This window comes from Hippopotamus amphibius, chromosome 3 (assembly GCF_030028045.1).
Source record: "Hippopotamus amphibius kiboko isolate mHipAmp2 chromosome 3, mHipAmp2.hap2, whole genome shotgun sequence".
Taxonomy (NCBI): domain Eukaryota; kingdom Metazoa; phylum Chordata; class Mammalia; order Artiodactyla; family Hippopotamidae; genus Hippopotamus; species Hippopotamus amphibius.
The window spans coordinates 6,581,574-6,607,594 of NC_080188.1; the positions used below are offsets into that span (position 1 = coordinate 6,581,574).

The window sequence follows — 26,021 nt, forward strand, 5'->3', positions numbered from 1 at the left end:
TGACCCATCAGAAAATTTAACAGAGTTACCATGTGATCCAGCAGTTCCACTTCTGGGTCTGTACCCCAAGAACTGAAGCAGGATTTTGAAGAGATATGGGTATACCACGTTCACACCAGCATTATTCACAGTAGCCAAGAGGCGGGAACAGCCCCAGTGACCACTGATGGATGAACGGATAAACAAATACATGGTACATGCACATGATGGAATATTGTTACACCTTAAAAAGGAAGGAAATTCCAACACATGCTGTGTCGTGGATGAATGTGGAAGACATTATGCTAGGTGACATAAGCAGTCACAAAAAGACAAACAGCGTATGATTCCAGTCATACGAGGTCCTAGAGGAGCCAGATTCACAGAGATGGAGAGCAGAAGGGTGGCTGCCAGGGTCTGAGAGGAGGGGAGAATGGGGAGTTACAGTTTAATGGGTACAGGGTTTCAGTCTTTCAAGATGAGGAGTTCTAGGGAATTGATGCATGTACTGAACTGCACACAAACAGAGTTAAGATGGTAAATCTTATGTTATGTATATTTTCCCACAATTAAAAAAAATACTTTTAAATGTACCTCCATGGAAATAGGTTAAGTGTTGGTCACCTGGGCCTCTGGCATCTTTAGAGGCAGGTGTATAACTCAGGAAATTCACTAAGACACCAAACAAATTGTCTGCGTGCTATTCCCAACTCCATAGGGCAGAAGGAGGCAATTAAATGGGTTTCTTCTCTTGGGGGGTAAAAAGCTAGGAGTCAGGACTTAGAGGCAAGAGAAAAAAAATGTAATGAGAGCTCTTGAGCACATTTGAGCTTTTCTGATTTCTGAAGCCCAGCGGAGGCAGAATAGACTCGTGTTAAACCTTATGACACTAGACCACATGGCCCAGCAGCTCAGGATCTTTCTGACCCTGTGCCAGTTCCCTCAACCCCCTGTGCGCAGGCTCCTCACCTACCAGATGAGACAATGGACGCTGCCAGCCCTGACCTCACACAGCCGCCAACTGTGACGATTAAAGACTAACGGAGACATTTCACAGTCAGGTTCTGAGTACAGAGCTTGCACACACACGAAGTGATCAATAACTGGTCGCTATCATTATTGGATCATCGAGGCAATTGTCTTGATAATCAAAAGATCCAACCCTTTAGCAACGGCCCACATCAAGCACTGCAGGAGTACCTGCAGATGACTGACGGGCTGAATGATCTAGCTCAGGCGGCACCAAACCAGAACTCTGCAGGAAGCGGGGAACATCCTCAGTCATGACTCCCCTTCTGGGTCACCTCTGATCATCCGCTCCCCATCGGCACCCAGACCCCTGGAGCCTCCCCCAACCTCATCGTTCCGGCCAGAGAGCAATGGGACCACCCACACCTCCAAGGGTACTGACCCTCCATCTAGGTCATTCAATTAAGGTTATTTATTTCTCCTAATTTTCTAGGCAATGTGGATGAAAGTGAATTTGGTCTGTAAGTTACAAGGGTAATTATCCAATTTCTGTCCTTCGTATTAACTTTAGAGGTAGACATTGGGTGGTTTTTAGGGTGGTATTTACTTTTCTCTTCCAGTGCTTTGGCTTTCCTGCAAGAACCTGGTCCCTTTCCGTTGTTTAAAACTAATTATTGGTTTTCTTTTTCTGAGTATAAAAGTTTTTAATGTTCATCAAAGCAAATTTTGAAAATAATGATAGCTAATACATAAAGGCACTATAACAAGCACTTTACATACTTATTATATACTTAGGACATACTCACTTAATCTTTCCAATAATCCATGAGGCCAGTACTCTTATTACCATCATCATGATTCCCATTTCATAAAGGCACAGACAACTTAAGTAACTTATACAAGGTCACACAGCTACAATGTGGTGGAGCCTGGGATCCAAATTCAAGTAGTCTAGCTCCAGTCTACACTCTACCACCAATGTACCAAAAAGTACAAAGACGAAAATCAAAACCACTTGAACTGCAAATGCTGAAATAACACTTAATATCTTGATATATTTCTTTCATTGCTAATCTCTGCACATATGAAAATGTCCTTTTTAAAAACAGATCTGGGCTTACAGTATACACGGCCTCTTTATAATCTGTTTTTTCCCTTGATCACCATGTTGTGAACATTTTCCCGTGTTATTGCATCTTCTACAACTTGATTTTTTAATACTACATGGTATTCCATTGCATGGAGGCACCATATTTTATTTAATTAATCCCCTACTGCTGGACATTGCAGTTATTTCCAGTTTTTCACTATTGTAACTAATAGGCTCCCCTGTAGAGAAATCTGTGTTTGAAAACCCCCAGGCAGTGCTCTCAAATGGAGAGGCCGCGGGGCAAACATTGCGCACATTTTTAAGGCTTCTGGGTTTAAACTACCAAGATGCTCCTTGGAAAACGCACTGACTTCCCACTGCCAACGCTAACCGAGGTCCATGCTCCTCGGCCCCCTCCTGAGTCCCTGGCTATGGTCATCCCTGCTATGCAGAAGCATCCTGCAGCTTTGCCGGTTTCAGCCGAGGGGCCATGTGACAAAGAAAGTATTCCTTTCTTGGAGATGCTCCATAAAGCACCCTCTTTCTAGGTGTAGATCATGGAATTGTAGCTTGTGGAGTTGTCAGCAGCAGCAGAAATCTGCGCGCGCGCACGTGTGTGTGCGTGTGTGTGTGTGTTTTAATCTAGGAGGAGAGATGCTACAACATGCTTAGTGGGCAGAAATCAAAAGGCAAGCAAAATTATCCAAAAACAGGACAGGTGAGAAGAGATGTAGAGAAAAAGAAAGAGAAGATGTAGGAGCAAAACTTGGGGGGGGCGGGCGGTCATGATCCTGGGTCTCCCTCTCCCACCAGAGGATGGATGTCCCTTTTGCACAATGCCCAGGAGGGCCACAGAGGGGGAAGTTTGCGTCCCTCCCACTCCTCAGAGCCCCAGACTTGCCGGACATGGATGGAGAAAATCCTGCCCAGCCCTGGCTGACTCTGGGATCACCCTGTGATCAAACGAGATGATAAATGAGGCGTGCACAGCCCCGTGAGGGGAGAATGGTCCACATTTACCTCTGTCTTGTTCAAGGCAAGTGGTTCTGGGGTTGCGCCCGTGCTCATCCATTTGTCATCTGCCCAGCGCGTGTGAGCTGTAGGGCTTTCCTTCACACCAGGCTGACCTGCAGTGAGCCATATTTCTCCCTCCACAGAGCGAGTGAACCCCCCTACCTCTGTACCCACCCTCTTCCCCTGCCTCCATCAGGCCATTCTCTGCTGGTCCTGGCACTCCTCCGCGTATGAAAGCTGTGGAGACATTTTTATCAAAGTCAAAGAGTTGGGGTCTATGGGGGAAGGAAGGCTGGTCCTATTTTTTTCACTAAAATAGAGACAATAAGCACACGTTATGAGGTTGCGTGGTTGATGAAGAATCACTGAGTATGTAAATGTGAGTTGCCTTCCTCTAAGTGAAAAATTACATGATGTGATTTGTGTTTAATGGAAATTCACATAAGAAGGGAGCAGAGAAGCTAGACCACTCCCATCAGGTCATCAAGAAATGCTTCTTGTAGGAGGCTGCATTTGAGCCTGGAAACCCACGTGAAGGGAGAAACAACAGAGAGGTGGCTGAATTGTAAGAAGTGATCAGAAATCAATAAGTGACAGGAAATTGGCAACATGTATTTGGGAATGTGTGTTGGGACCCTGATGTATGCATTCTGTGTTCTTTCATGAATTAAGAAGAGTAAAAGATCTGAAGCTGGTGGATTTCTCTACTGGTGTTAACAAGGAATGATAACCAAATATCTACTTTTTATCCCCAACTGATATCCCAACACCTTTTGCGAACTCACTTTATGCCAGGCCCCATGCTAAGTGTTATATAAGCTACCCAGTTAAATTCCTATGGGGCCAAGACTATAATGATACCATTTTATGGATGAAATGGGAATTCACGAAATTCTGATTTTACAGATGAAAGGTGCTCATGGAAATTAAAACTTGCTCAAGGTCACCATCTAGAAAGGTACAGAGCCAGATTTATGAAAAACCAGTGTGATGTTGGAGTTGGTAAACTTAAAGAACACACTTTTGTAGCTCATTTCTTGGGCTTGGCTGTGAAGAGGATCCCAGTGGGCTTCATGCCCAGCTGCCCACCTCTCAGAAGATTCAGACACGGCGAGGCCTCGGAATCCCTGGAAACCAGCAAGCTTCAGCCCTGGCTCTGGCCACACCCACTCTGCTCTCACTGACCACTTCCTACCCCCATCTCTGCGGCCTCCGCTGAGTCCAGGCCACCAGCACTTGCCTGGATCTTTGCAACAGCCTCTCAGTTACCTGCTCTGATTCTACTCCCGTCCCCTCCCGACACACACACTACTCTCCACCCAGCAGCTGGACACAGCCCAGCATTCTGTAGCAGGCACCTGCGTCTTCTGTGCAGCCTGGCTGATCTCTGAACAAAGGTAGAAGCCCACGTCCCTCGTAGGACCTGCAAGGCCCCCGTGATCAGCCCTCTTACCTCTCTGATTTTGTCTCCTGCAACGGCCCCTGGGTCATTCTGTCCAAGCCAAACCAGCCACCTGCATGTTCATCAAACAGGAAAATACCTTCCTGCCTGTGGACGTCTGCACTCACTCTTCCCTGTCTGGAATGTTCTCCCCACCACCCCCACACTCCATGTGCATTAAGCCCTGATGTCGCACAGGTTTTATTCAAAAACCTTCTTATTGAGGCCTCTCCCAGACACTCCATCTAAGATGTCAACTCTCCCCTGCCCAGTACTTCAAACCCTTCCTCCCTGCCACCTTTTCCCTTCTTGGCATGCTGCCATCTCATGTGCTGTATGTATTACAATTATTTGTCTTATTTTATTGTCTCTCTCTTTCTCCCATTATAATACAACATCCTTGAGGGTGGAGGTTTTCATGTGGCTTGTTTGCTGCTATGGCCCCATCACCTAGACTGGGCCTGGCTCAGAGTAAGTGCTCAAGAAATCTTTGTGAACAAATGAATGCATGAATGACTTGATGAACCCAGGGGTGTGACCAGCTGCAGTGTGTAGGAAGGGCAGGGGCAGGGCAGTGCTGTCCCTTCCAAGGTCAACCCGGGAGAAGGAAAGGGTGGGATGCAGCAGTGCCAAGCCCTGGGCTCTGCCTTGGAAGTAACAGTGAAGTGATTCAACATGCCTGAACCTTCCTCTCTTCATTTGCGAAGGTGAGGAGGAAGCTGGCATTAAGAGCTGCCTGCTCCCTGAAGTAAGCCAGAAAGAGAAAAACAAATACCGAATGCTAACTCATATATATGGAAAGTAAAAAAATGGTCCTGATGAACCCAGTGACAGGGCAAGAATAAGGATGCAGATGCAGAGAATGGACTGAAGGACACAGGGGTGGGGGTGGCGGGTGGAAGGGGAAGCTGGGACGAATTGAGAGAGTAGCATAGATGTATATACACTACCAACTGTAAAACAGCTAGCGGGAAGTTGCTGTATAACAAAGGGAGATCAACTCCATGATGGGTGATGCATTAGAGGGCCAGGACAGGGAGGGTGGGAGGGAGTCGCAGGAGGAGGGTATATGGGGATATATGTATGAATACAGCTGATTCACTTTGGTGTACCTCAAAAGCTGGTACAAGAGCAATTATATTCCAAGAAAGAGCTTTAAAAAAAAAAAAACAACAACAACTGCCTGCTCTGTGTCTGGCACTCATCCAATTCTCACCACATCCAAGGGTGGTACATCTTCCACCCATTTCACAGATGAGAAAACAGAGGCTCAAAGGCCACAGCTACTTTCTAGCACATGGCAGAGTCAGGAGTAGAAAGCACGTTCATACGTTTTCAAAACCTGAGCTCTTTATAGCCCATATGCCTCCTCTCTCTTGAACAGAGGTTGCTTGTCCTCTACCTATGAGCAGGGAACCCGCGGTAACGCCTCAAACAGCTGTTGTGAACTCCAATGAGACTAACCAACGCCTGGCTTCCTGCAAGCCCACAACCAGCACCGGCAACAAGCACTGGCATCAGAACCCCCTGCGCAAGAGCACGGCTTCACGCTGCCCCCCATCTCCTCACGTGGGAGGCAGAAGAGAAGGCAGCAGGTCCTGCTCACTCAGTCCTCACTGATCTTCCAGAGAAAAGATGGAAGCAAAAAACCATGCAGGTAGCCAGTCCTTCTCTCACCTCCTTTCTTCCTCTAACATGGACTGGCTTTAGGGTCCTGAGGCCTGGGCTTCCCTCCACAGGTTCACCCGCACTGCTCTGTGCTGAGTCTGCACTTGGAGCGCGCGCGGGGCTGCTCCCAGGAATGTGGGCTCAGCACTGGGAGGCCAGATGGCATCTTGGAGGGTGGGGACGTGCATCTCACAGACCTCTCCATGCTGCCGGATCAGGCTCATTAGCAGCTCTGCTTCTGGGGGGTGAACGACGCTCTCCCTGCCTCCCTGCATCCTTGCACGTGCCGCGAGGCCACTTTGTGCCCGAGAAGTTCCTAGGAGCCTCTGGATCTGGAAATGCTACCTGGATACGCTTCTCTCTGCAAGATGCTGCTGGAACCAGAGCAGGAATCACTAAAGGAAACCCTCGCGTGGGGCAACAGTTAGGCTACGTGGTACTGTTTGTAAAGTCAGGACTATTTTCAGATTGCATTTCGATAAATGAGAAGTCTTTGAAAGAGTATTTTGACTTCATCCACTTATTTAACAAGCAAGTAGACAGTCCATGTTTTAGCGCTAAGACACTGACACTCAATAACGGCCCCGAATGAAGCACGGACTAAGTTGTACGTGAGCACGTGTGCATGTGTGTGCATGCGTGGATGCATCAGCATATTAGTTAAGAGCTTAACAAAAGTCAAAGGACTCATTTAGCTGCTAAAACCCTCATGCAGTCTTAGGCTGTCATAGCTGCTCAAAATCAAGGGATTCTGGGAGTGACTTCTCACCATTTCAGGAAAATGCTTCCCACCACAGGCCCTCCCCATCACCCTCTCCCTTTACGAAAGGATCATCAACAGTAAATAGACTCACCACCTGAGGTTTCTGTTCTCACCACCAACTGACCACGTCCAGAGAAAGTGGGAGAGAAGAGGGTGGGCTGGAATGTGTTTCCAAATCAAACCAAGCCAGAGAGCCAGGCTCCCCCTTGGGATGGCAGAGAACGTTTCTTCTCTCCCGGGCTTTAGGCTATGCTGAAATGAGCTCAGTAAACCCAGTCAAAGCCACAACACACCTGTAATATTGTCATAGCTCCGGAAGTTCATTTCGATGTGGTCCCACTCCAGCACCATGCAGTTCTCCATGCTGGGCTGAGCGATGGCCACGTACACATCATTCTTGGAGTTGAACGTATCCACCGAAACCGACTGGTAGGGCAGCGTCTGATGAACAACAAAATCTGGGAGGGGGTGTTTAAAAAAACGTCTCTGTGAGCTCTCCCGTGGGAATTATGGACCGCCATTCTCCTTCTATCCTTTCTCTCATCAGTTTCAAAGAGGACTGGGGACGGGGAAAGGCAGGAGAGAAGCAACACACATCATGGCGTGTTTCACTCTGGGAGAGTCCAGAGGGTTCGGGCTTGTGCAGAATTAGCAGGCTGAACGCACAGCTTCTAATACAGCTTCCCTGAGATAGACAGCTTACAAGTTTGGCTACAGGATCTCAAAGTTTTAAACAAATTTGGTGAGACCTGGCTTTCAAAAAGATAGGACAGAAAGGATACTGCAAAGCAACATTCCTGAAACTATCATGAAATTTACTGTGTAAAAGAAGGGCGGCTGTGGTCAAAGTCCTTTGGGGAATGCTGTATTTTTAGCTCTCTCAGAATAGTAGTCCCAGTAGTAAAGAAAACTAAAAGTAAATTCCCCAAAGGGCAGACTGCACTTTTGGAAACCAAACCAAACTCTCTGACAAGGTCCTGGAGGTTTATAAAGCCCACGGTGCAGGGAAGTTTACCTAAGGGTGTTTACTGGTTACTGGACTCGTAGCAGTGCTCAGTATGGCTATGCCTGGGCTCTGGGCAGTGCTCTGAAGCTCAGTGAGCAGTTACAGGAGATCTATTAGATTTTCCAGCAACACAGAAGCCATCCTATTGCTCTTACACTTAGTGGTAAGTCAATACCCATCATCTGTATCGCTCCCCTGAGCTACAATGACTCACTGTGTGAAATCTTGGTAAAGAATGTACAGGTTCACCAAGAAACAGGGTTAGCATGCCCTCAGATACAAGAATAGTTCGTGTGTGCAGTAGCTAGAGAACCAATGAAGAAAAAAGTTTTTAAAAAAAAACAAAATACTAATAAAGTTTAAGTTATTTCTTTGGCCAGAGATCTTTCAGGGTGCACTGCTTCTCAGCAGGCTAAAAGTGCCCAGGGTAAAATAAGGGTAGATGTCTGGCTTAGGAAAGTCTTTCCTATGAGAAAATCCTGGCTCTGGCCACCTCTTCCCCACTCAGTCCTTCTCCATGTCCGCTGAAGTACCTACCATCGCCTCTGCAGAGCTGCCCTGACTGGTCCAGTCAGGGACTCTTCCTAACTCACTGGACTCACAATCAGACGCTGCTATTTACATCTTATTATTCACAAGGATTGAATCTCCAACATAGAGACATCAGGGTCAGATCTGAAGATATGGGAGTGATCTTAGAGCCAGAAGCTGAAGATCAGAGAGGGCGTGTGCCTGGCCATGGCCACACAGCCAGCACGGTGTGTCTCCTGAACCAAGGGCTCCCTAAGGATCTTATACTTCCCGGAGCCCCAATGACACAAGGCCACAGCAGCCACTCGAGGAATAACTGACTCAGAAGCCTCATAAAAGATGTCAAATGAAAAAGTCATTAAAAGGGCAGGCACCAGGTGGTGGGTAAGGAGGGCCAGTGAGAAAGGACGAGAGGCAGGTAAGCAGACAGAGCCGCTGAGCGCGTGTTGAGGTGGGAAGCGTGGAACAGGGGCGGGAAGCGCAGGTGCCAGCCAGGAGGCAGGAGAAGGTGAAGCTGAGGAGTGAGGGCGGCATGAGGCACCGGAAAGAGTGCTGTGCCCTGAGTCAGACCACCTGAAACCACTTCCTGTGTTTGAATCCCCGGGCTGTGCACGTCTCCTTGCAAGGTCTCGGTTTACTTATCTGCCGTATGGGGGCAGTGATACCTGCCTCCCAAGCTCGATGGCAGGGAGAGACTAGGTAATGTGGTGGACGTGCCAAGCTCAGGCTCAACACACGGTAGGTGCTTGATAAATATGGAATTGAGATCCAAGCAAGGACAGTCCCCCTCTGCTGTCCTGGCCACCACTGGGCCATCTCTTGGGGAGAGTGTTCATTTTAATGGCATCTAAGACAAAAAGCCAGAGCTGTGACTCTGCCTTCTAGCTTGGGGAAGTTACCCAAGCTCTCTCTGCCTCAGGTTCCTCATCTGTTATGATGCATACTCAGAACAGTGCTCTGCCCAAGGTGCGTACTCAATACATGTTACCTTTGGGAGGGGCCCCTCTCCTTCTGAGTGGACAGGAGCTGCTGAGTAAATGCTTGCTGGCTTGGCGAGTGTGGGAGGACCGGCCTCACCCCTGACCATTGCGGGAGAGGACGGGGCTGAATGAAGGACACTTGCAGGTACAGGGAGAAGATGGAGAAGCCAAGAGGAGGCTGCCTCTGCACTCGATAGCAAGAGGTGGCCAAGGGACAGTGGGGACGGGCGGCAAGAGTGGAGGGCGTACCCCACCCTTCTGGAACATTCGGAAAAGCTGGGGCAGGTGAGGCAGGCTGACTTCTACCCTGCCTGCACGTGCAGCTCCAGGACCTCAAGCAAGGGCCTCAGGTTCCCCAGGAGTAAAATGAGGGCAATGTCTATTTCCTAAGGTTGCTGTAGACACTGAATAAGAAGGCGTGGGTAAGTGTTAGCACCCAGGCTCGGCTGCGGTGATGCCTCGGGAGTTTTATACATGTAACAATGACAGGATGAAGCCGCCTGGGTTAAAAATTAGGGAAGAGACACCTGTAACTTCCTCCAGCACCTCCGGTGGCCTTGCCCCGTCGCCATGGCTCCTAGTTCCCCCTCCTCTATCAAGTCCCCCAAAATACCAGCATTGCTCGGTCAAAGACTAAACACTGAAAATCTCCCCTGGTTCATTCCCGTGGGCCCTGGAGGCCCCAGTGTGGAAGTCAGAAGGCGCGGGGCTGCAAGAGGTTTCCATGTTCACAGGCTGGTACATGGGAAACGGCAAATGGAAGCAGTCGTGGTCTGCTTTCTTTTCTGGAGATAGGCGAGGACTCAGAGAACACAGCTGCGTTCTTTTAATGACAACCGAGACACCCGTAACTTCCTCCAGCACCTCCGGTGGCCTCGCCCCGTCCAAGTCTGCCCAAGGTTCCAGAAACGCCCGATGCCTGTCACCCCATCTCCTCGGGCTCACAGCCTCCTGACTACACTCTGAATTCTCAGAAACACGGCACTCGCGAGCTTAAAAATGCAGGCTGTTTAAAGTGCAGACCCAAAAGTTTCCAGTTTTTATTCAAAAAAATTCCAGAATTTTAATTTAGTTTTAAAAAAAAAGAAAAAGCATTTTACAAATCTAGCTTTAATGATCCTATTTTCAATGATTTCCCCCAAACATTGGTTTCATAATATTTTCTATACACTGGTGAACTGGCACAGCATAGACTGTTAAATCATTCGAGTTATAAATCTAATTCTTAATAGGAGACTCCTTCTCCCCCTTCGCTGCTCCCACCCCAGAAAAAGAGCAAGAAGAGAAGGGAGGAAGAAGGGAAGAAACTGGTGAAACAATATGATCGATGAATGTGTGTCTATGTGAATGGGGGAGAGGACTTGGGGAATTTAAACATCTTCCCCCATCCCCATAGTAAGTTATTTCTCATAAATGGCAAAAGCACATTCATTGTGAAAAGATCTCAAACAATCCACATATTGACTTGACATCAATTTACTCGTGTTAAAGTATTAATGGCCTTCTCTGCAAAAAGCACTTCCACTTCCATTCACATTGGATTAAGTTCATGATGTCAGTGGGACTCTTACAATTTAGGCCTTGCTCCCACTGGAATCAACAGATTTTTACATAGCTATTTATAGCACTTGCAGAAAATAAATTATACATGATGCTGTCCTATTGGGAGAGAAACTGCACATTAATGCATTATTTCTCTTTGCATTTTCATCAGCCCTGAAATAGGGAAGCTAACGGGACAATTAGGATGCAAAATTCACTGCCTCTAAGGAATTTGGTGACTTATCCACCTAACATGGGGAATCATGAGTAGGTAACAGGGATTTCTGAGGTGGTTAAAAATAGACTTGAAGCAGAGGGTTATGAAAGGACTGATTAATCTGGAGAGCTGAAATCGTCCAGGGGTGGCTTTGTGGTGTTAATTACACCCCTGCAATGAGGAACAGGATGGTAATAGCCTCCTCTCCCTGGGAAAAACAAAGTGAAACAGCTACCTTAGGAATTTGCTCCTCTCCTAACACACGGAGCTAAGAGGAAAACAGTACACTCAGAAAATGTGCTTCTTCCCCAGTCTCAGGTGAGGATGCGGTAATGGTACCATGAGTCTTAGACTCGGCTTTCCAACTTCCATCCACCCTCACCTATTTCCTCCCCAGCCTTAAACAGAGCACCAGAGGATGAGGCTTCATCTGAGCCAGAAGACAGGAAGCCCCCAAACTCACACTTTTTCGACCTAGTTCTTACAAGGCAGGGACTATATTTGGGGGCAGGTCACAATTTGGTGGCACACTTTTTTCGTGATGGAAGACCCCGTGAGTGAGAGCTCATATGTTCCTGAGCCTTAAAGGGATAAAACAAGAGCAAAGACAGAATCATCATCTCCCTTTTTCCAGGGAGGAGGGCTGACTTTCTCAATTTTAGGGCAAAGCTTGTTAGCAAAGATAAATACATATAAGAGAATGCCCTAAATCTGTTAAGGGGCTCATGGTGTCCCAGAGATTCTGGGTTTAGGACAGATTCCTAGTTCCCAAGGCTCTCTATAGCCTAAGCCATTTCTCTCTGCGATTGGCAAAGTTGTCACACACTATGGCCAGGTGTGAAGAGGACAATGGAAAAGCTGCTCACTTCAGCACGGGGTTTAGAAAACTCTCCAGAAAAATGAGAAGAAGCAGAGAGGAGCCTCAGCGAGCTGTGGTTTCACATGTCACACGGCTTGGCCTTGAATGCCACCTTTTGGTGCAAACGTCATTGACCGTGACCTCTGATTTATTGCACTGCTCTACAATACAATAAATAACCCCCCAGTGGCCTCAGCTGGCTAAAGGGCACCTGCCAATTACACAGCTGAATAAGTCCCTGTTCAGGGATGAAAGACAAGGGCATTTCCATAAGGCTTCAGATCTCCTCTCAGAAAAGGACAGAACTTACCGGGTCCCTGGTTTACCAAGATATCTAGAAACCATTTCTACTTCTGAGTTTTTGTTTGTGTATTTGATCGGGGGATGGCAGTGGGAATCGCCTAATGTGATATTTTGTTGTTGGAGGTTTTTGTCTTTGGAGTTTCTGTAACTATTTTCTGCGTTCTCATTCCTGCTGCTCCTACAGACATGCCTCGAGGCTTTGTAGATATCAACTCTCAGCCTGAATGTTTATTTTTATAAGTCTGGTAAGCAGGTTTCATACTGTGGATTGATCCGCTCTCCTTTAAAATCTGGCTTTAGAAGCTGAAGAAACTCCATCTAAGCCTTTCATATGGAGACACTCCCCTGCTCTCTATATGACAGTAAAGGCAGTTAGTATTTTAATTTTATCTTATAATCTGAAAATATATAAACGGAAACCCTGAGGCAGACTCTGGAAAACAAGATCAAACTTTCTTTACATTTTTTTCCTCAACATGAATTCTTCCTTTTGATAACTAGGTGTTAACTTATACTCCTACTTTCCCATTGCTTATGCTGCCTAGTTGTCTCATTTTACATGGAACTACAAAAGCAATTCACAGACTGTAAAGTCTGGTATTTATCAGTTAAATGTCCTATAAATTTCATATTATTCCATCAAGAGAACAGTGATTTAGGTCTCTCTGTACTGGATTTCTACGAAACCTAGACTGATTTGAAAACATGCCTATGCCAAACTCACTAGTCTATACCTTTGACCTCAAAAAAAAAATCTTTAGAGAAATTTGAATTTTATAAAGAATCAACATGAATCAAAAGTAAAGCCAGTGCAGTTAACAAAAATCCTTCCAAACTGTTGAGCTATTTTCCTTGCCACATCAATTCATTTCTTCGAGTATGTTTAAATTTCCCCTAAAATAATTTTAATAGAAAACGTTTACCCCCATCTCTCGCTATTGACAGTCTAAAAGAAAAAAAAAAGGGATTATTCTAAATATCAGACTTTGACGATAGAAGTTTTGAATACCTGTAGTTGTGCATTCGTAGTCAAAGCTGGTCACATCATTCAGCTTCTTTTCCTGATATTCTGGTGGACCAATGCACAGGACATCAGAAACAGTGGAATTTGTCATCTTCAACCACAGATACAGCCACTTGGCTTTGCAGTCACATTCAAACTTATTGCCCCTTAAATCTCTAAAAAAAATAAACACAGACACAGAGAAACAGACATGTCGGAAATATTTTGGCAGTAATATGAAGCTCCAGAATTCTTAATATCCTGACATATTTAATAATTCCCCCAAAATGGAATTTTTTTCAAATTTTGTATTTAATGCATCCAATGTCTTTTGTGTATCACTGACTTTAACACACTTCAGTGCCCATGATTTTAACCATATAGCACACAGAGCGTGGTCCGAGTTGACACAGCACCATTTTTCCAAATCCTCTTAAAACTGTCACCATGCCACGGTGGAAAAGGGGGAGGAGAGGACAGAAGAACACCACCCAGCATAGGTTCTCACAAGTAGAAACAGAATATTCCAGGAAGATCGTTTTGACAAACACAATTGAAACTTTAAGATCTTGTTAAACGTTGCCCAGCAAAAGTGACAAACGCTAGAAGATAACACAGATGGATATGCTATGCACTCTGGGAGAAAGGGGGCCCCCACCCAGCATGACGAATTACCATTGGCCTAATGCTACTAAGTATATTACAAAATGGCAAAAGCTAACACAATACAAAGTAGATGGCGCGTCCCAGTATCTGCTACTTTGTCATAAATTTTTAGCTACAACATAAAAAAAGTGCCGTATAGGGGGAGAGGGGATTTCAAGACAAGCCCTATAAACTTCATTGTCATTACTTACAGTTCAATCAGAGAGTCTAAATCACTGAAGACATCCCTTGGGAGTGCTTTTATGTGGTTATTGGCCAACGAACTAAAACAAAAAAGTCACATTTTAATGTGGTTATTATCTTAAATCCCTTAAATAAAGCAAGTGATTTAAAACAGAGCTCTAAAGCTCTTTAGCAAAATGTATTTCAATTTCTGGCTCTGATCATTGATATTGAGATAAAGAAATGAGTTTAGCTATATAAATATAACATCAGAAATGCTGGAGCCTACCATGTCAGTTTCTTGTTTTGTTTTTAAAACAAGCATTTATTAAGCTCTTGATACACATGTCAATCCTCAGATGGCATCTCATGTTTCTCAGAATAAAAGCCAAGTCCCTTTGACGGCACCCAAGGCCCTCCATTGTCTAGTTACCTCCATTCCCACTTACCTGTGGGACTGAATCTCTGATGACTCAGATCACCCACACTGGTTCCTTTGCTATTCCTCACACAGGCTAGTCACGCTCCCAGCTCAGGTTCTCTGAACTTGGTGTTCGTCTGCCTGACGCTCTTCATCTAGATATTCACGTGGTTCATCCATCACCTCCTTTAGGTCTGTCCTCCGCTTTCACCACCTTTCCTGACCTCTACACAACTCCCTTCCACGCTATTGATCTTCATTGCACAAGCGTCACTTAGCATACAATATATATTTAATTATCAATTTGTTTACTCCCTCTGTATTCTCCCTATATGTAAGCAACATGAGGACAGATTTTCACCTGTCCCCATATCTATCCCTTGCATCTACAACAGTGCCTGGCACATAGTGGGTACTCAGAAAGTCTTTGTGAATGAACGATTTGAGCACTAAAATGAGAATGATAAAAAGACAGATGTACAGTCTCATCCCAAGAAGTTCCCTAATGGGGCATCTAAGTGAATTTTATTACTCATGACTATTTAAAAAAATAGTATTTACTTTATATAAATATTCTTTTACATAAAGAATCTCGGCTCTAACCCTAATGATAATAGAAAATCTCAGGGAACCACAATATTTAGGGGATGACTGACTGTGATCAATTTCATTTTCTCATTGATGAAGGTTGACCAAAAACCATTTTGCATTTTTGCTCTTAATGTTGAAGATCTTTCTAAAAAGTATTCTTGAACAAACATCATCAGCACTTCCTCAGATGATTCAGGATTACGCAGTGCCCTGTCATCATCCTGCTGAAGATGCACGTCCATGGTGCTGGGCTGTTGACGTAGAAAGATGGCAGGTGTTGAAATGATGTACATCAGGTCTGATTTCCCCCAGGCATCACACCTTAATGTGAGTCAGCCAAAACGCTGATGCTTACTTTTGTTTTCTCTTACACATTTGAGTACAAACAGCAAAACATATAAATGATAATTGACACCTAGGCAATTCAGCACCAACCTCTTTAAAAAAATATATGTGAAATTAGTCTTTTGCAGGATCATAATGAGACATCCCAGAAGCAGGAATGAAAGGGTGTTCCTCCTTAGAGTCAGCTAGGCTAGAAGGTGTTGTCCCATTTTTAATTTAAACACTCTTCCCGCATGATACCCACAGAATACAGGGAGACCTACAGTTTCTGAATTACATCTCTTCCCACCCAGGTAACCACGAATGGATTAAAATACAATTTCATGTATTATTTTACCTTCCTTTCCTAAGCGATTTATTGGTACATTTTTAAGGATGTTGGAAAAGAGGCTGAACAGACTACAGATTGAAATCATAACTACAGACTGTTGATTATAGACTCCAGGCTGTAATCAGACAGAACATTCTGTAGCAGTAGCTTTATGAAATTTAAAAAGGAGATAGTTGTTTTGATTGTTTTTTCTGGCTGCGAGTCGATTTTTCTAGAAAGTAAAGTACAATTTTTTTTTTTTTTAGCTCATTAAAGGTTAGTTTAGCTAAACATTTTTAGGGAATTGAAATGCACTGGATTGAAGTGATAAGCATATATGGAGTGGTCACAGCCAAAAAAAATAACACAGAATGTTCAGCAACTGTTCCAAGTGTTCAATTTAGATTTCAGAAAGCTGAATTATTTAGACGCACTACCCACTCCCACCCCCAAGACTCAGTGCATAACCTCTCTCTTTCCACTTCATTTTGCCTACAAATTCATGGCACTTACTTCATTTCTAAAACTACTTAACAGCAACTGGTCCCTTGGGCTTTGTGGGACCGCTGGAAAACAAATGTCCTAGATTTTAGTTACAGATTGGCCCTGCTCCTTCAAGGCTCTGAAACCTGATCTATGTTTCTTTACCTATGAATGTGAGTCTGCAGGTGCTGGAAAAAGTTCATAAAAGATAAAAGGCAGATACTTAAACAAGCAAATTCCAGATAGTCACATCCTTAAGACAGGAGTGAACTTTAGAGAGTTGATGCGTTCTCCTTGCCTGGAAGTTTACAGAAAAAGGGGATGGGGTGGGCTGGGAGGATCAGCTCATTCTTTAAACAGTGTGTTAAATGTTTTTATTACTACATACATCTCCAGCCTAGAGAAGTCAACTTTAAAAGTCATAAGATTTGCCCTTCCGTAGAGCACATATGGAAAACCCAGCTTAGTAACACATTGGTCAGCCAGTGAATCAGAAAAAATGTCCTGCTGGCTTAGCCCTGTGCAAGAGCTGGGGGAAGAACAGAGCTAATGCAAGATCCGCAGGGGCCCTGCCCTCAAGGAGCTTTCAACACAGCTGGGGAGATGAAACTCACATCCGTGAAAAGGCATCAACCAATATGGCCAGTGTCTACAGCAAAGTGTCAGCTGTGGGGAGTCCGCTGGGAGGGCTGCAAGACAGGTGGAGGGGAGATCAGGAATGGTTCCAAGAAAAGATAGAACTCAACCTGGACTGTGAAGGAAAAGGCAGATTTCAGGAGATCACGGGCAGAAGAAACCGTATCCTGGGCAAGGGAAAGGATGTAAAGGAAAGGCCTGGTAATGGGGCGAACTGGGTATGCATGGGGGGCCCCTGAGAGCCCAGTGTTGTGAGCACATTCAGGGAATGAGCTGGAGAGCTGGGGAGAGGGGGGCCCATAGGACTGACTGTGGGATGGGAACCCCCACAGGATGGGTGTCCATCTCCTCTAACTCATCAGATGCGCTCTGGACCCAAACAAAGGACTCCTTTGTTCCCTCTGTCTGTGCCCCCAGCGTGTCACCCAGACAAGATGTCTCCTGCACACATATGGGTAATATACGGCATACAGTTGTACATGCAAATGCGCAAGCACACGCACACAGCTATGTGCACACAGGAACAGAAGTCCACGCACCCAAGGGCCCACAGGCACAAAGATATGCAAACGTAACGCACAACACCTGCATATTCACACCTGCCTTCAGACCAGGGGCCCATAGCCAACTGCTCAAATGCAAGTTGACACTTGGGCGAATTCAACCAGTCACACAGGCTTGGCTTTAGGCGCATAATCTGGCCAGAGCCTTTGCTCAAAAACAAAGCCCTTCATTCCTGAACTCCGGGAACCGGATTTGTCTGGCCACAGCTGTTCCTCTCCAGACACTCACAGCTGTCTTCCTAGCAGACCCTGTCTAGCCACCCAAACTGCCAAAGCTACACAGCAGCCACTGGAAAAAAATCGAGACTACATGAGTGGAGGGAGGGAACGATGCTCTTGCTGTGAACGGTGAGGAGGAGGAGGAGAATGCCAACCAGACCTGGAACATTTACCATGGATGACGGGCTGGATGCTTTGCAAGCAAGCATGAACGTGCTGCTACGTGCAGCATTTTTGTGAGGTCAATATAAGCATCCCCACTTTTAAGGATGGGAAAAGTGAGGCTCAAAAAAGGCTAAGTAAGACTAACAAACGGTGGCCTTGAGATTTGCACCCAAGTCTATGTGACTCAGAGCCCACGGTCTCAGCCTCTACAAGAATGTGGGGATTTGGCATCTAGGTTGAATCTGAAAAAACAATCAAGACTTTTATGGGAAGGAAAGAAAACATGGAGCAATAATGCCAACAAGAGTCTGTCTGATCCAGATGTTCGGACTTCCCATTCCCACTCCCTCATCTCCTTACCAGACAAGCTGTAACTCAGGCAGCACTTCTGCTTGGTGGGATTCCAGAATCAAGTGCTCACTGAGCCTACTGATGGACACCTTTGCCTCTATCAGGGTCTGATGTGAATGATTACCTCCTTAGATGCTGTTTCAGTTAGGGTTACACACACTACTCAAAGTCCTCCAGCTTCCCCAGTTTTCTTCGTACCACAGATAAGCTGACTCTGGAGATGGACCATGTTACCCTACTCAAGCACAAAGTCTCTAGCGTGCAGATGGGACTGGTTCCTGGTTACTACATTGTTCCTACCAAGACAATGACGATGTTCACATTTTCGTAACCACAGCTACTATTTTTCCAGTTTTCTAAATTCGCAAAGTGTGTGTGCTTGCTTCATTTGATATGTCAATTCAAATCAATTTGTTTAATTTTTTTTCTCCAGAAAGCTATTAAAGAACCCAGAGAGCTTAGCTTAAGCCACAGATTAATCCAACATAAAAGAAAAAGCTATTTGCATTCAAATTAAAGGAACCACAAAAATGTCTCTATTCTACTTCATCCTAATGTTGATCCTCCATTCAACCAGCATTCTTCAATGAGTCAGGTAAGCCTCAGTTCCCAAATCTGTACAGTGCGGACTCACAGATTACAGTGAAAGATAAAGAAGAGACGGCTTGCTAAGCACTCAGCCCTGGGCCTGGCACAGAGTAGGTCTACGATACATGTTTCTTTCCTTCCCACCGCCCCCATCACTCCCAGCTCGGAGCGCTCCTGACTTCACATGCAGTCATGCAGACCGTAACAGTGATTCGGGAGGATGGAGAAGATAAGAAAGCCAAGTGTGTGAGTGACCACAATGGGCTGGTGTCTGATCAACAATATAGAAACCTCTCGGGCAAGCTGGAAATAAGTTTCCTTCCGAGGCTGTTACAATATGGACCAAACCATCAAGGAAGAGAGAGGCGCCGGGAAGTGACCCTCCCTCTACACATTAAAGGACTTAACACCACTCTTCACAGGACTTACAGGTGAGTCAGGTCGCGAAGGCCACGGAAGGCGTTTCTTGAAATGGTTTCTATTTTGTTCCCTTCAATGAACCTAAGGAGAACAGCCATATGATTAAGCCGAGTTTTCTCTGCTTCATATCTCGAAAAAACGGTATTGCGGTGCTTTCAGAATGAAACCTAAAAGCATTTATGAATTTCAGAAATTCCTCTCCGAAGGCTTGGTCAGCTATACCAGATTCCAAGTGGGAGCTGGGTGTGTGTACAAGAGCGCATGCACACAAGTGTGCTTTTTGCACTCCTTCCGGAAGCAGCATGGAAGTCTTCAAAGTCAGAGTTGGCAGCATGGGTAAAAACATCTTGGGGGAGAAAAAGAAGAAAGCCCTATACAAAGGCAAGATATTCTCAAATTCCACAAGACTGGAATATTTCCAGACATCTTCCCCCCTCCAACCTTCTTACATGTCACAGTGCCCAGCTATTAATACTTCTGTTAATATCACTGTCCCTTGAGAGAAGCCCATTGTTTTACATCTCTATATTAAAGTCTTTGCCCAAGGAGAATTTCATTTAGCTTGGCTTCCGGCAAGTTTGAGTTCATCATGTCCTGCAGTGTCACCTCTGAACAAATGGGTGACAAGGCAGGGATATTCTCAAGATCTCTAGGCCACTTGGAAACAGAAAGTATAAGGAAGCTGAACATGGGCCAAACTTCTTTCTCTGTGCTGAAATGTCTTAGGGCTTGCACACAGAACCTTGCAATAATAACTCCAGCCATGCTTTAAAATGGGAAATATATGAAGTGAATGCATGAAGATGATTCCCTAGGTCAACAGAGAACTAAATTTTAGTTTACAGCATCCCATTTCTTCAAATGTAAGAGAGTCTCTGATGAGATGGTCCAAGGGAGACTTCGCAACGTGATGCTTTTGGTTAGTGAAACAGTTCTTGATTTCGTACACTGAGAACGATCTGGTGCCTATTTTTTTTTTTTTAAATCAGGGGTCTATTCAGTAATAGACTTCAGTATAAACTGAGAAGCGAACTTCCTCCTCAATAACCTTGACAGGAAGATGTACTGCTTGAAAAAGAGAACGTATGGCTTTTGGTTCACCACCTCTGTTGGCTGTTGATGTGCTTTGATATAACCTAGCTGGACTTAGCACTTCAGCCCAACCACTCTTCCCAGGTTGTCTAGACTATCAAGTATTATGAGAGGACCCATATTACATGTCCTCTGGAGAAAGAATTCCTCCAGAAACATCTTTCCTGAGGACAGGAAATCAGCAGAGAGCTTTCTTAGACCCAGGATGCATTTAGAATTCAAACGTCTACCTGTTAACCTCAGATAAGAAAGCAGAGACAAGGCTTTAAAAAATCCCTCTGAATGCTAAGTAAGGAAATCCCATCTGATAGCAGGATTAATATTATTACAAAGTGACAAAAGACAAGGATGGAAGAATTTATGGGGGAAAAAAGACTATATGAAAGTGTGAAGAGGCAGAAATCAGAGCCAAGGCAAAGCTCATAGCTGGGGGGAAAAACTGCACATCTGAAAGGGAAAAATAACCTCTATTTTAAAGGAGAAAAAATAAAATTAGACCCTCAGCAGCAGCTCACAGGAGATACTGCAAATGGGATATAGGACAGCCAAACTAAAAACATGAAGTTGTATCCCCAAATAGGCAGACTTTCTTAAAAATATGTGACCCTCAGAATCCTTCAGCTTTATTTCTGGCTGACCAGCAAATCCACGTCTAGTTTTGAGAGGTAAAAATACCCAACATAATTTCCAATTGTGCTTACGACATAACAAATTAAATGTCAGCAGAGAATGAATGAATATCTTTCCTTCTTTGTTTCCTTTCCCACTCTTTGTCTCCAGCCTCCTAATGTCCCAGCATGTTTATACACAAGTAAACTATAAAAGGTCAGTGCTGAAAAAAGAATGGGGTTTTCTGCATTTTCTCCACCCCTAAGCTCTCTGAGAAGTGCTCTTCCAGCTTGGAAAACAATACAGCCATTCCACTGGCATACCAAACATTCAGCAAATAGACAAAGCACAACACTTACAGGTATTCAAGATGAAAAAGTCCAGCAAAAGCATCATCCCGGATGAGTGTGAATGAGTTAGAATTCAGCAATCTGAAGATAAGAGACAACAGATTTCAATGCAGAAGTGTAAACTTAGAGTCACAGAGTGAAGCCATCTCTGCTTCTTTTGTTATGTTCTGATCTGTGGGCAAAATATGGGCTCTTCTCAGTCTAAAACTGGCCCACTTGGTACACACCCTGACTCACAGACACTGATGGACAAGGGCAAGTGGATTCCCTTTGGCCAGATTTCCTGGTCACCCCCATTATTCCACCTCTCTTCCCTGTGGGTCTCAGTAAATATGACCTGAGAGCTCCTATTTCCATAATAACATTAAGAGTTTAAAACGGAGGTTCTCTTTTAAAGTGAGGTGTTTGGGAAATGGTTCGTTTAGGTGAAATTCAGGTCATAATTCAGTGTAACCATGTCCCCAGTTGCTGGATGTGGATGACGGCATCTACAATAAAGCCCTTGAAGAAAACACGTACGAAAGAAAGAAAGGACACTGAGCACTGGAGACTCAGCTAGGTGGGGACATGACGGGGCAAGTGAACCCTAAGAACCAGCCACAGTTTACTCGTGGAGCTCAGCTATCTTGGGAAGAACTGATACCCAAGACGCAGAGATGGCTCTTCCCAGGACCGCACCTCCAGGACCCCCATTTCCAGAGAGGGCTTCTCATACTCACAGCAGCTGCAGGGAAGGCAGATGAGAAAACATTCGGTCCTTGATTTCCGAGAACGTTCCATTTACCAGGCTCCTATGGGCAAGAGAGGAACAAAACGAGGACTAGGTTGCTTTCAGGACGTGCTGGGCAGGATGGATGCGTGGCCTTATCCTCTACCTGTACTTTAAACTCCTCCACTCAGGAATGAAGCTTCAAATGATCAGCCAGGGGCTTCTCAGGGGTAAGAACAAGATGAGTCCAGCCATTTTCCAATGAACTGGATCAATATGAGAACTGGGCTGAATAACAGAAACCTTTACCATCAGTCTAGCTCTTCCACAGACGTTATCTCAGCTGGTTTAAATCAATCCCCCCACTTTCTTCTCTCAACTATAGGAGGCCCTAGCTGAAGATGGATAATTACTTCCCCTCCGCCCATGATTCTGTTCGTGCAGACACAGCACTAATGTTGGCCGACGAAACTCCGGGGTAGGATTAAGCATTCCCCTTGGGAGCACATCTCTGAAAGTCACTCAGAGCACTTCTGATTAAATGCACCGTGAAAGCCTTGGGGGAAAACTCAGAGACACCTGAACTTGAATGTGCGGTGGGAGGCAAAGCCATCTGCCAGATTTAACGGTCAATCGGAACAAGCGACCTGACTATTTTAGCCACCAGGTCCCCTATCCTTTCTGGCCACAGTAGGATCTCAGTACATCATTTCAGAATTATTTCAGTTAAAATGCAGGTCCGTTAAGCAGCTGCTGGTCTAAGGGATTTAACAGGGGGAAGTCTCATTTCTGGAACCCTCCATGTCACCAGACTTAGCAACACTAGGCATCAAACAGGCCCTCTGCGCCTGCTCAGCCAGACTCTCCAAACTTTCTATAACTGCACACGGAGAGCCCTTCACTCCTGAGTCCAGGCCCCAGGGCCTTGCCCGGGGTGGAGGCAGGGAAGTGCAGCACAAAACAAACTGTGAGCAACTTCCCCCGGGGAATCCCTGCCTCTACGGCAGAGTGGGCATCACCCAGCACCTTGGCCTGGAACAAGGGTGTCGTTTCAGCAGAAAACACTTCCCAGCAGTGAAGATCTAGCCCAATAGCCCCTTCCACAGCCATTACAAGAGCTGGTCATGTGGCTTGAGTAACTGCGTAAGGCCAGGTGGAAAGCATCCCTGAGCAGGTGGACAAATAATGGGAAGTCCTTTCCTGTCCATTCCTCCAGCACTGAATAAGCAGCCAATATGACGTGTGGTGAAGAGGCGGTCAAGAAGCCCTTAGGAACCCAGGGCAAGAAGTCAGGCTGGCTCCCAGCACTCGCCCACTGCCAAGTCCTCCGCGCTTCCCTCTTCCAGGCCACATGGGGCGGCATCTCCACTGCTAGAGGCAACATGCCTTTTCCCAGGTTCTGCCCCACCTGCAGTGTGGACAGGTCGAGAGGAGGCCACCGTGTAAACCGCAGCCCCAGACCTCAGGCTGGACAGGGAGGCCTCATCCCGCTGCAATCACTCCAGCCATGCTCAGCTGCATACGTTCCTCCCTGCCACAACGACCCCCCCCCAACACACATCCTCTGAAACTTTAATGCACCCCAGAATCACCTGGGGACGCCAAATGCAGGCTACAAGACTCCACTCCCCAGACCCTGCATCCTTCGGCGCGGGCCCCGGAATCTGCATTGGCACAAGCTCCCCCAGGTGGATCTGATGCAGGTGGCCCGCGGGCCAGACTCTGAGAAACACTGCCACGGGGACTCGTCGGGCTTCCCAGACGCCGAGTCTCGGGTCCCCCGCATCCTCCCCGGGGCGCGAGTCTCCACCCGGGTCCCACAGCGCGCCCCAACCCAAACGCAAAGCCAGCGGCCGGGACGCGGGGTCGGGGTGGCGCCGTCCGGGCGCCAGAGGCAAGCGGCGGGCGCGGGATGGGGCCGGAGCGGGCTGGAGCGGGCGGGGGCGGGCGGGGTCCCACTCACTCACAGGGAGCTGATGTCGCCCGGCACGGTCCTGGGCACCCAGGAGGAGCCCACGCAGATGACGGACTCCTTGGTGCAGCTGCAAGTGGCGGGGCAGCGCGCCAGCCGCCTCACCTGCGCGCTCGGCGGGACCAGGCACGCGGCGCCCAGCAGCAGCAGCAGCAGCGGCAGCGGCCGCCGCCCCGGCGCCCCGCCGCCGCCGCCGCCCCGCCGCAGCGCCATGCCCGGGGCCCGGCGCCCGCTCCCCGCCCCGGCCGCGACCCCGGCCGCCGCGCCGCGCGCTCGGACCCGGCGCCGCTGCGGACGCGGGCGCCGCTCGCTGCTCGGCCGCCGCCGCGGGTGTGGGAGGCCGAGCCGCAGCCCAGCAGCATGCCGGCCGCCGCCGCCGCCCCCCCACCCCGCCCCCGGCGCCCCCCCACCCGCGCCCGGGCTGCTGGGCGGCCGCCGCCGCTGCGCCCGCCGCACCCGCGCCCGCCTGACATCAGCACCCGCGCCCGCGGCCCGCTCTGGCCAATGAATAAGGCGGGGCCCGCCCGCGGGGGAGGGGGCCTGGCGCCGCCCCCCGCCGGCCCCGCCGGCCCCTCCCGACCCTTCCCACGAGTGGCGGGCAGAGGGGAAAAGTTGGGTGACCTTGGGGGAGGGGCCGGCCTGGACGGAGAGCCCCTGGGGACCTGCCCGGGCGCCGGGGGAATCGGATGCCCGCCGTCCCTCCACCGGCTCCAGACCATCTGGGGAGACACTGGGCTCCTCGGAGCCGGACCGAAACGTGAGGGATGGAGAAAAAAAAGTGGAGCCGGGGAAACCGGCTTGATGACTGGGAAGGGAGACTCTGTCCTGGGTCTTTGAAGAGTACAGAATGTTGAGCAGCCTTATGAATTTTTAAAAGAAGTGACTGCTGCTATTGAGTTCAGCAGGGATGGCTCTGCTCGGCTTTTGCAGGGGGGTCGTGGGGTCGGCTGCCTTCCCACAGCACCCTGGGCGAACCGCAGCCAGCCCCCTTTCCCTCCCGAAGGCACGTAGGCAAGAAGAGCGGCTACAGCAGTGCGCGCCCCTGCTGCTCCGGGCCTGCCTCGCGCTTGCCGCGGGACTCAAAAGCCTGTGCAAGTTCCCCCTCCCTCAGCGGCTCACTAGCCTCCCGCCGCCCCCCACCCCGCCCCCCAATTATAGGGCCGCGGGCAATCGTTAATACAGATCAATGGTGTGATACATTCTAGGCTCTGTACACAATCTTCTAACCCTTTGAGGCAGGTCCTGATCTACGTATTAGGAAACCGAGGCACGGAGAGCATCTGGCGGGTGGCCAAGGAGTAAATGGCTGGGCGGAGATGGGGTTTAGAGCCTGGGCTGGGGAGTGGTACCCAGGCCCTACCGAGCCTCTCTTCTTTCCCCACCTTTCATACAATGAGCTTGGCTCTTACCACAAGGTAGTGTGAACTGGAGAAATCAAAGAAAACGGCCAAAGCAGAATCAAAATGGCTAAAAGCCAGGGCTGCTCAGAGTGGGGAACCAAGGGCCCATCATCAGGCAATAAGCAAGGAAAACCATTTCATATGTTAAGTTATCCCCAGAAAAGGCAGTGCCAGATGCAAAAGGTTATTCTTACTGTTGAAATCATCAATACTATGGCCCCTTCATTTTGAGCATGTATGGCTGGCCACTGGGGAGGTTAGAGGGTTGAGGGGACAAAGGGACAGGCCCTATCCTCAGGGAGCTTGACGTCTAGCTGGGCAGACAGCCCTGAAGAAGTAACTCCATGTGGCTACATGGGGGTCACAGATTGACCAAAAGGGGTTTGGGAATCGAAAGTCAGTTTGTTGCTGGTAACTTCATGGAGAGAGTTGACATCATTACAGGTCACCATTCAGCCAGCACCTAGCATCCGTGGGAACCAGTGCACATTTACCATCGCACAATTCACATCTGCCCTGAGAAATGGGTCTTGCCATTTCATAGATGGGAAAACTGAGCTCAGAGATGTTTTTCTCTTGCCCAAGGTCACACAGGACTCACTCA

General features: G+C 47.4%; 1 protein-coding gene across 2 annotated transcripts in view; it reads right to left on the minus strand.

Annotated features, from left to right (window-relative positions):
* LGI2 (leucine rich repeat LGI family member 2) overlaps positions 1 to 24,230 on the minus strand; it is a 30,312-nt gene extending 6,082 nt beyond the window's left edge. The window contains exons 1-7 of one of the 2 annotated variants that reach the window (XM_057730011.1): positions 24,013 to 24,230; positions 22,056 to 22,127; positions 21,346 to 21,417; positions 19,295 to 19,366; positions 14,223 to 14,294; positions 13,372 to 13,541; positions 7,218 to 7,382 (exon numbers count right to left, since the gene is read on the minus strand). In XM_057730011.1, coding sequence (XP_057585994.1) covers positions 7,218 to 7,382; positions 13,372 to 13,541; positions 14,223 to 14,294; positions 19,295 to 19,366; positions 21,346 to 21,417; positions 22,056 to 22,127; positions 24,013 to 24,230 — 841 coding nt within the window. The remainder of the gene's footprint in view (positions 1 to 7,217; positions 7,383 to 13,371; positions 13,542 to 14,222; positions 14,295 to 19,294; positions 19,367 to 21,345; positions 21,418 to 22,055; positions 22,128 to 24,012) is intronic. The other variant, XM_057730012.1, reaches the window with a different exon arrangement.
* Positions 24,231 to 26,021: the final 1,791 nt, after the last annotated feature.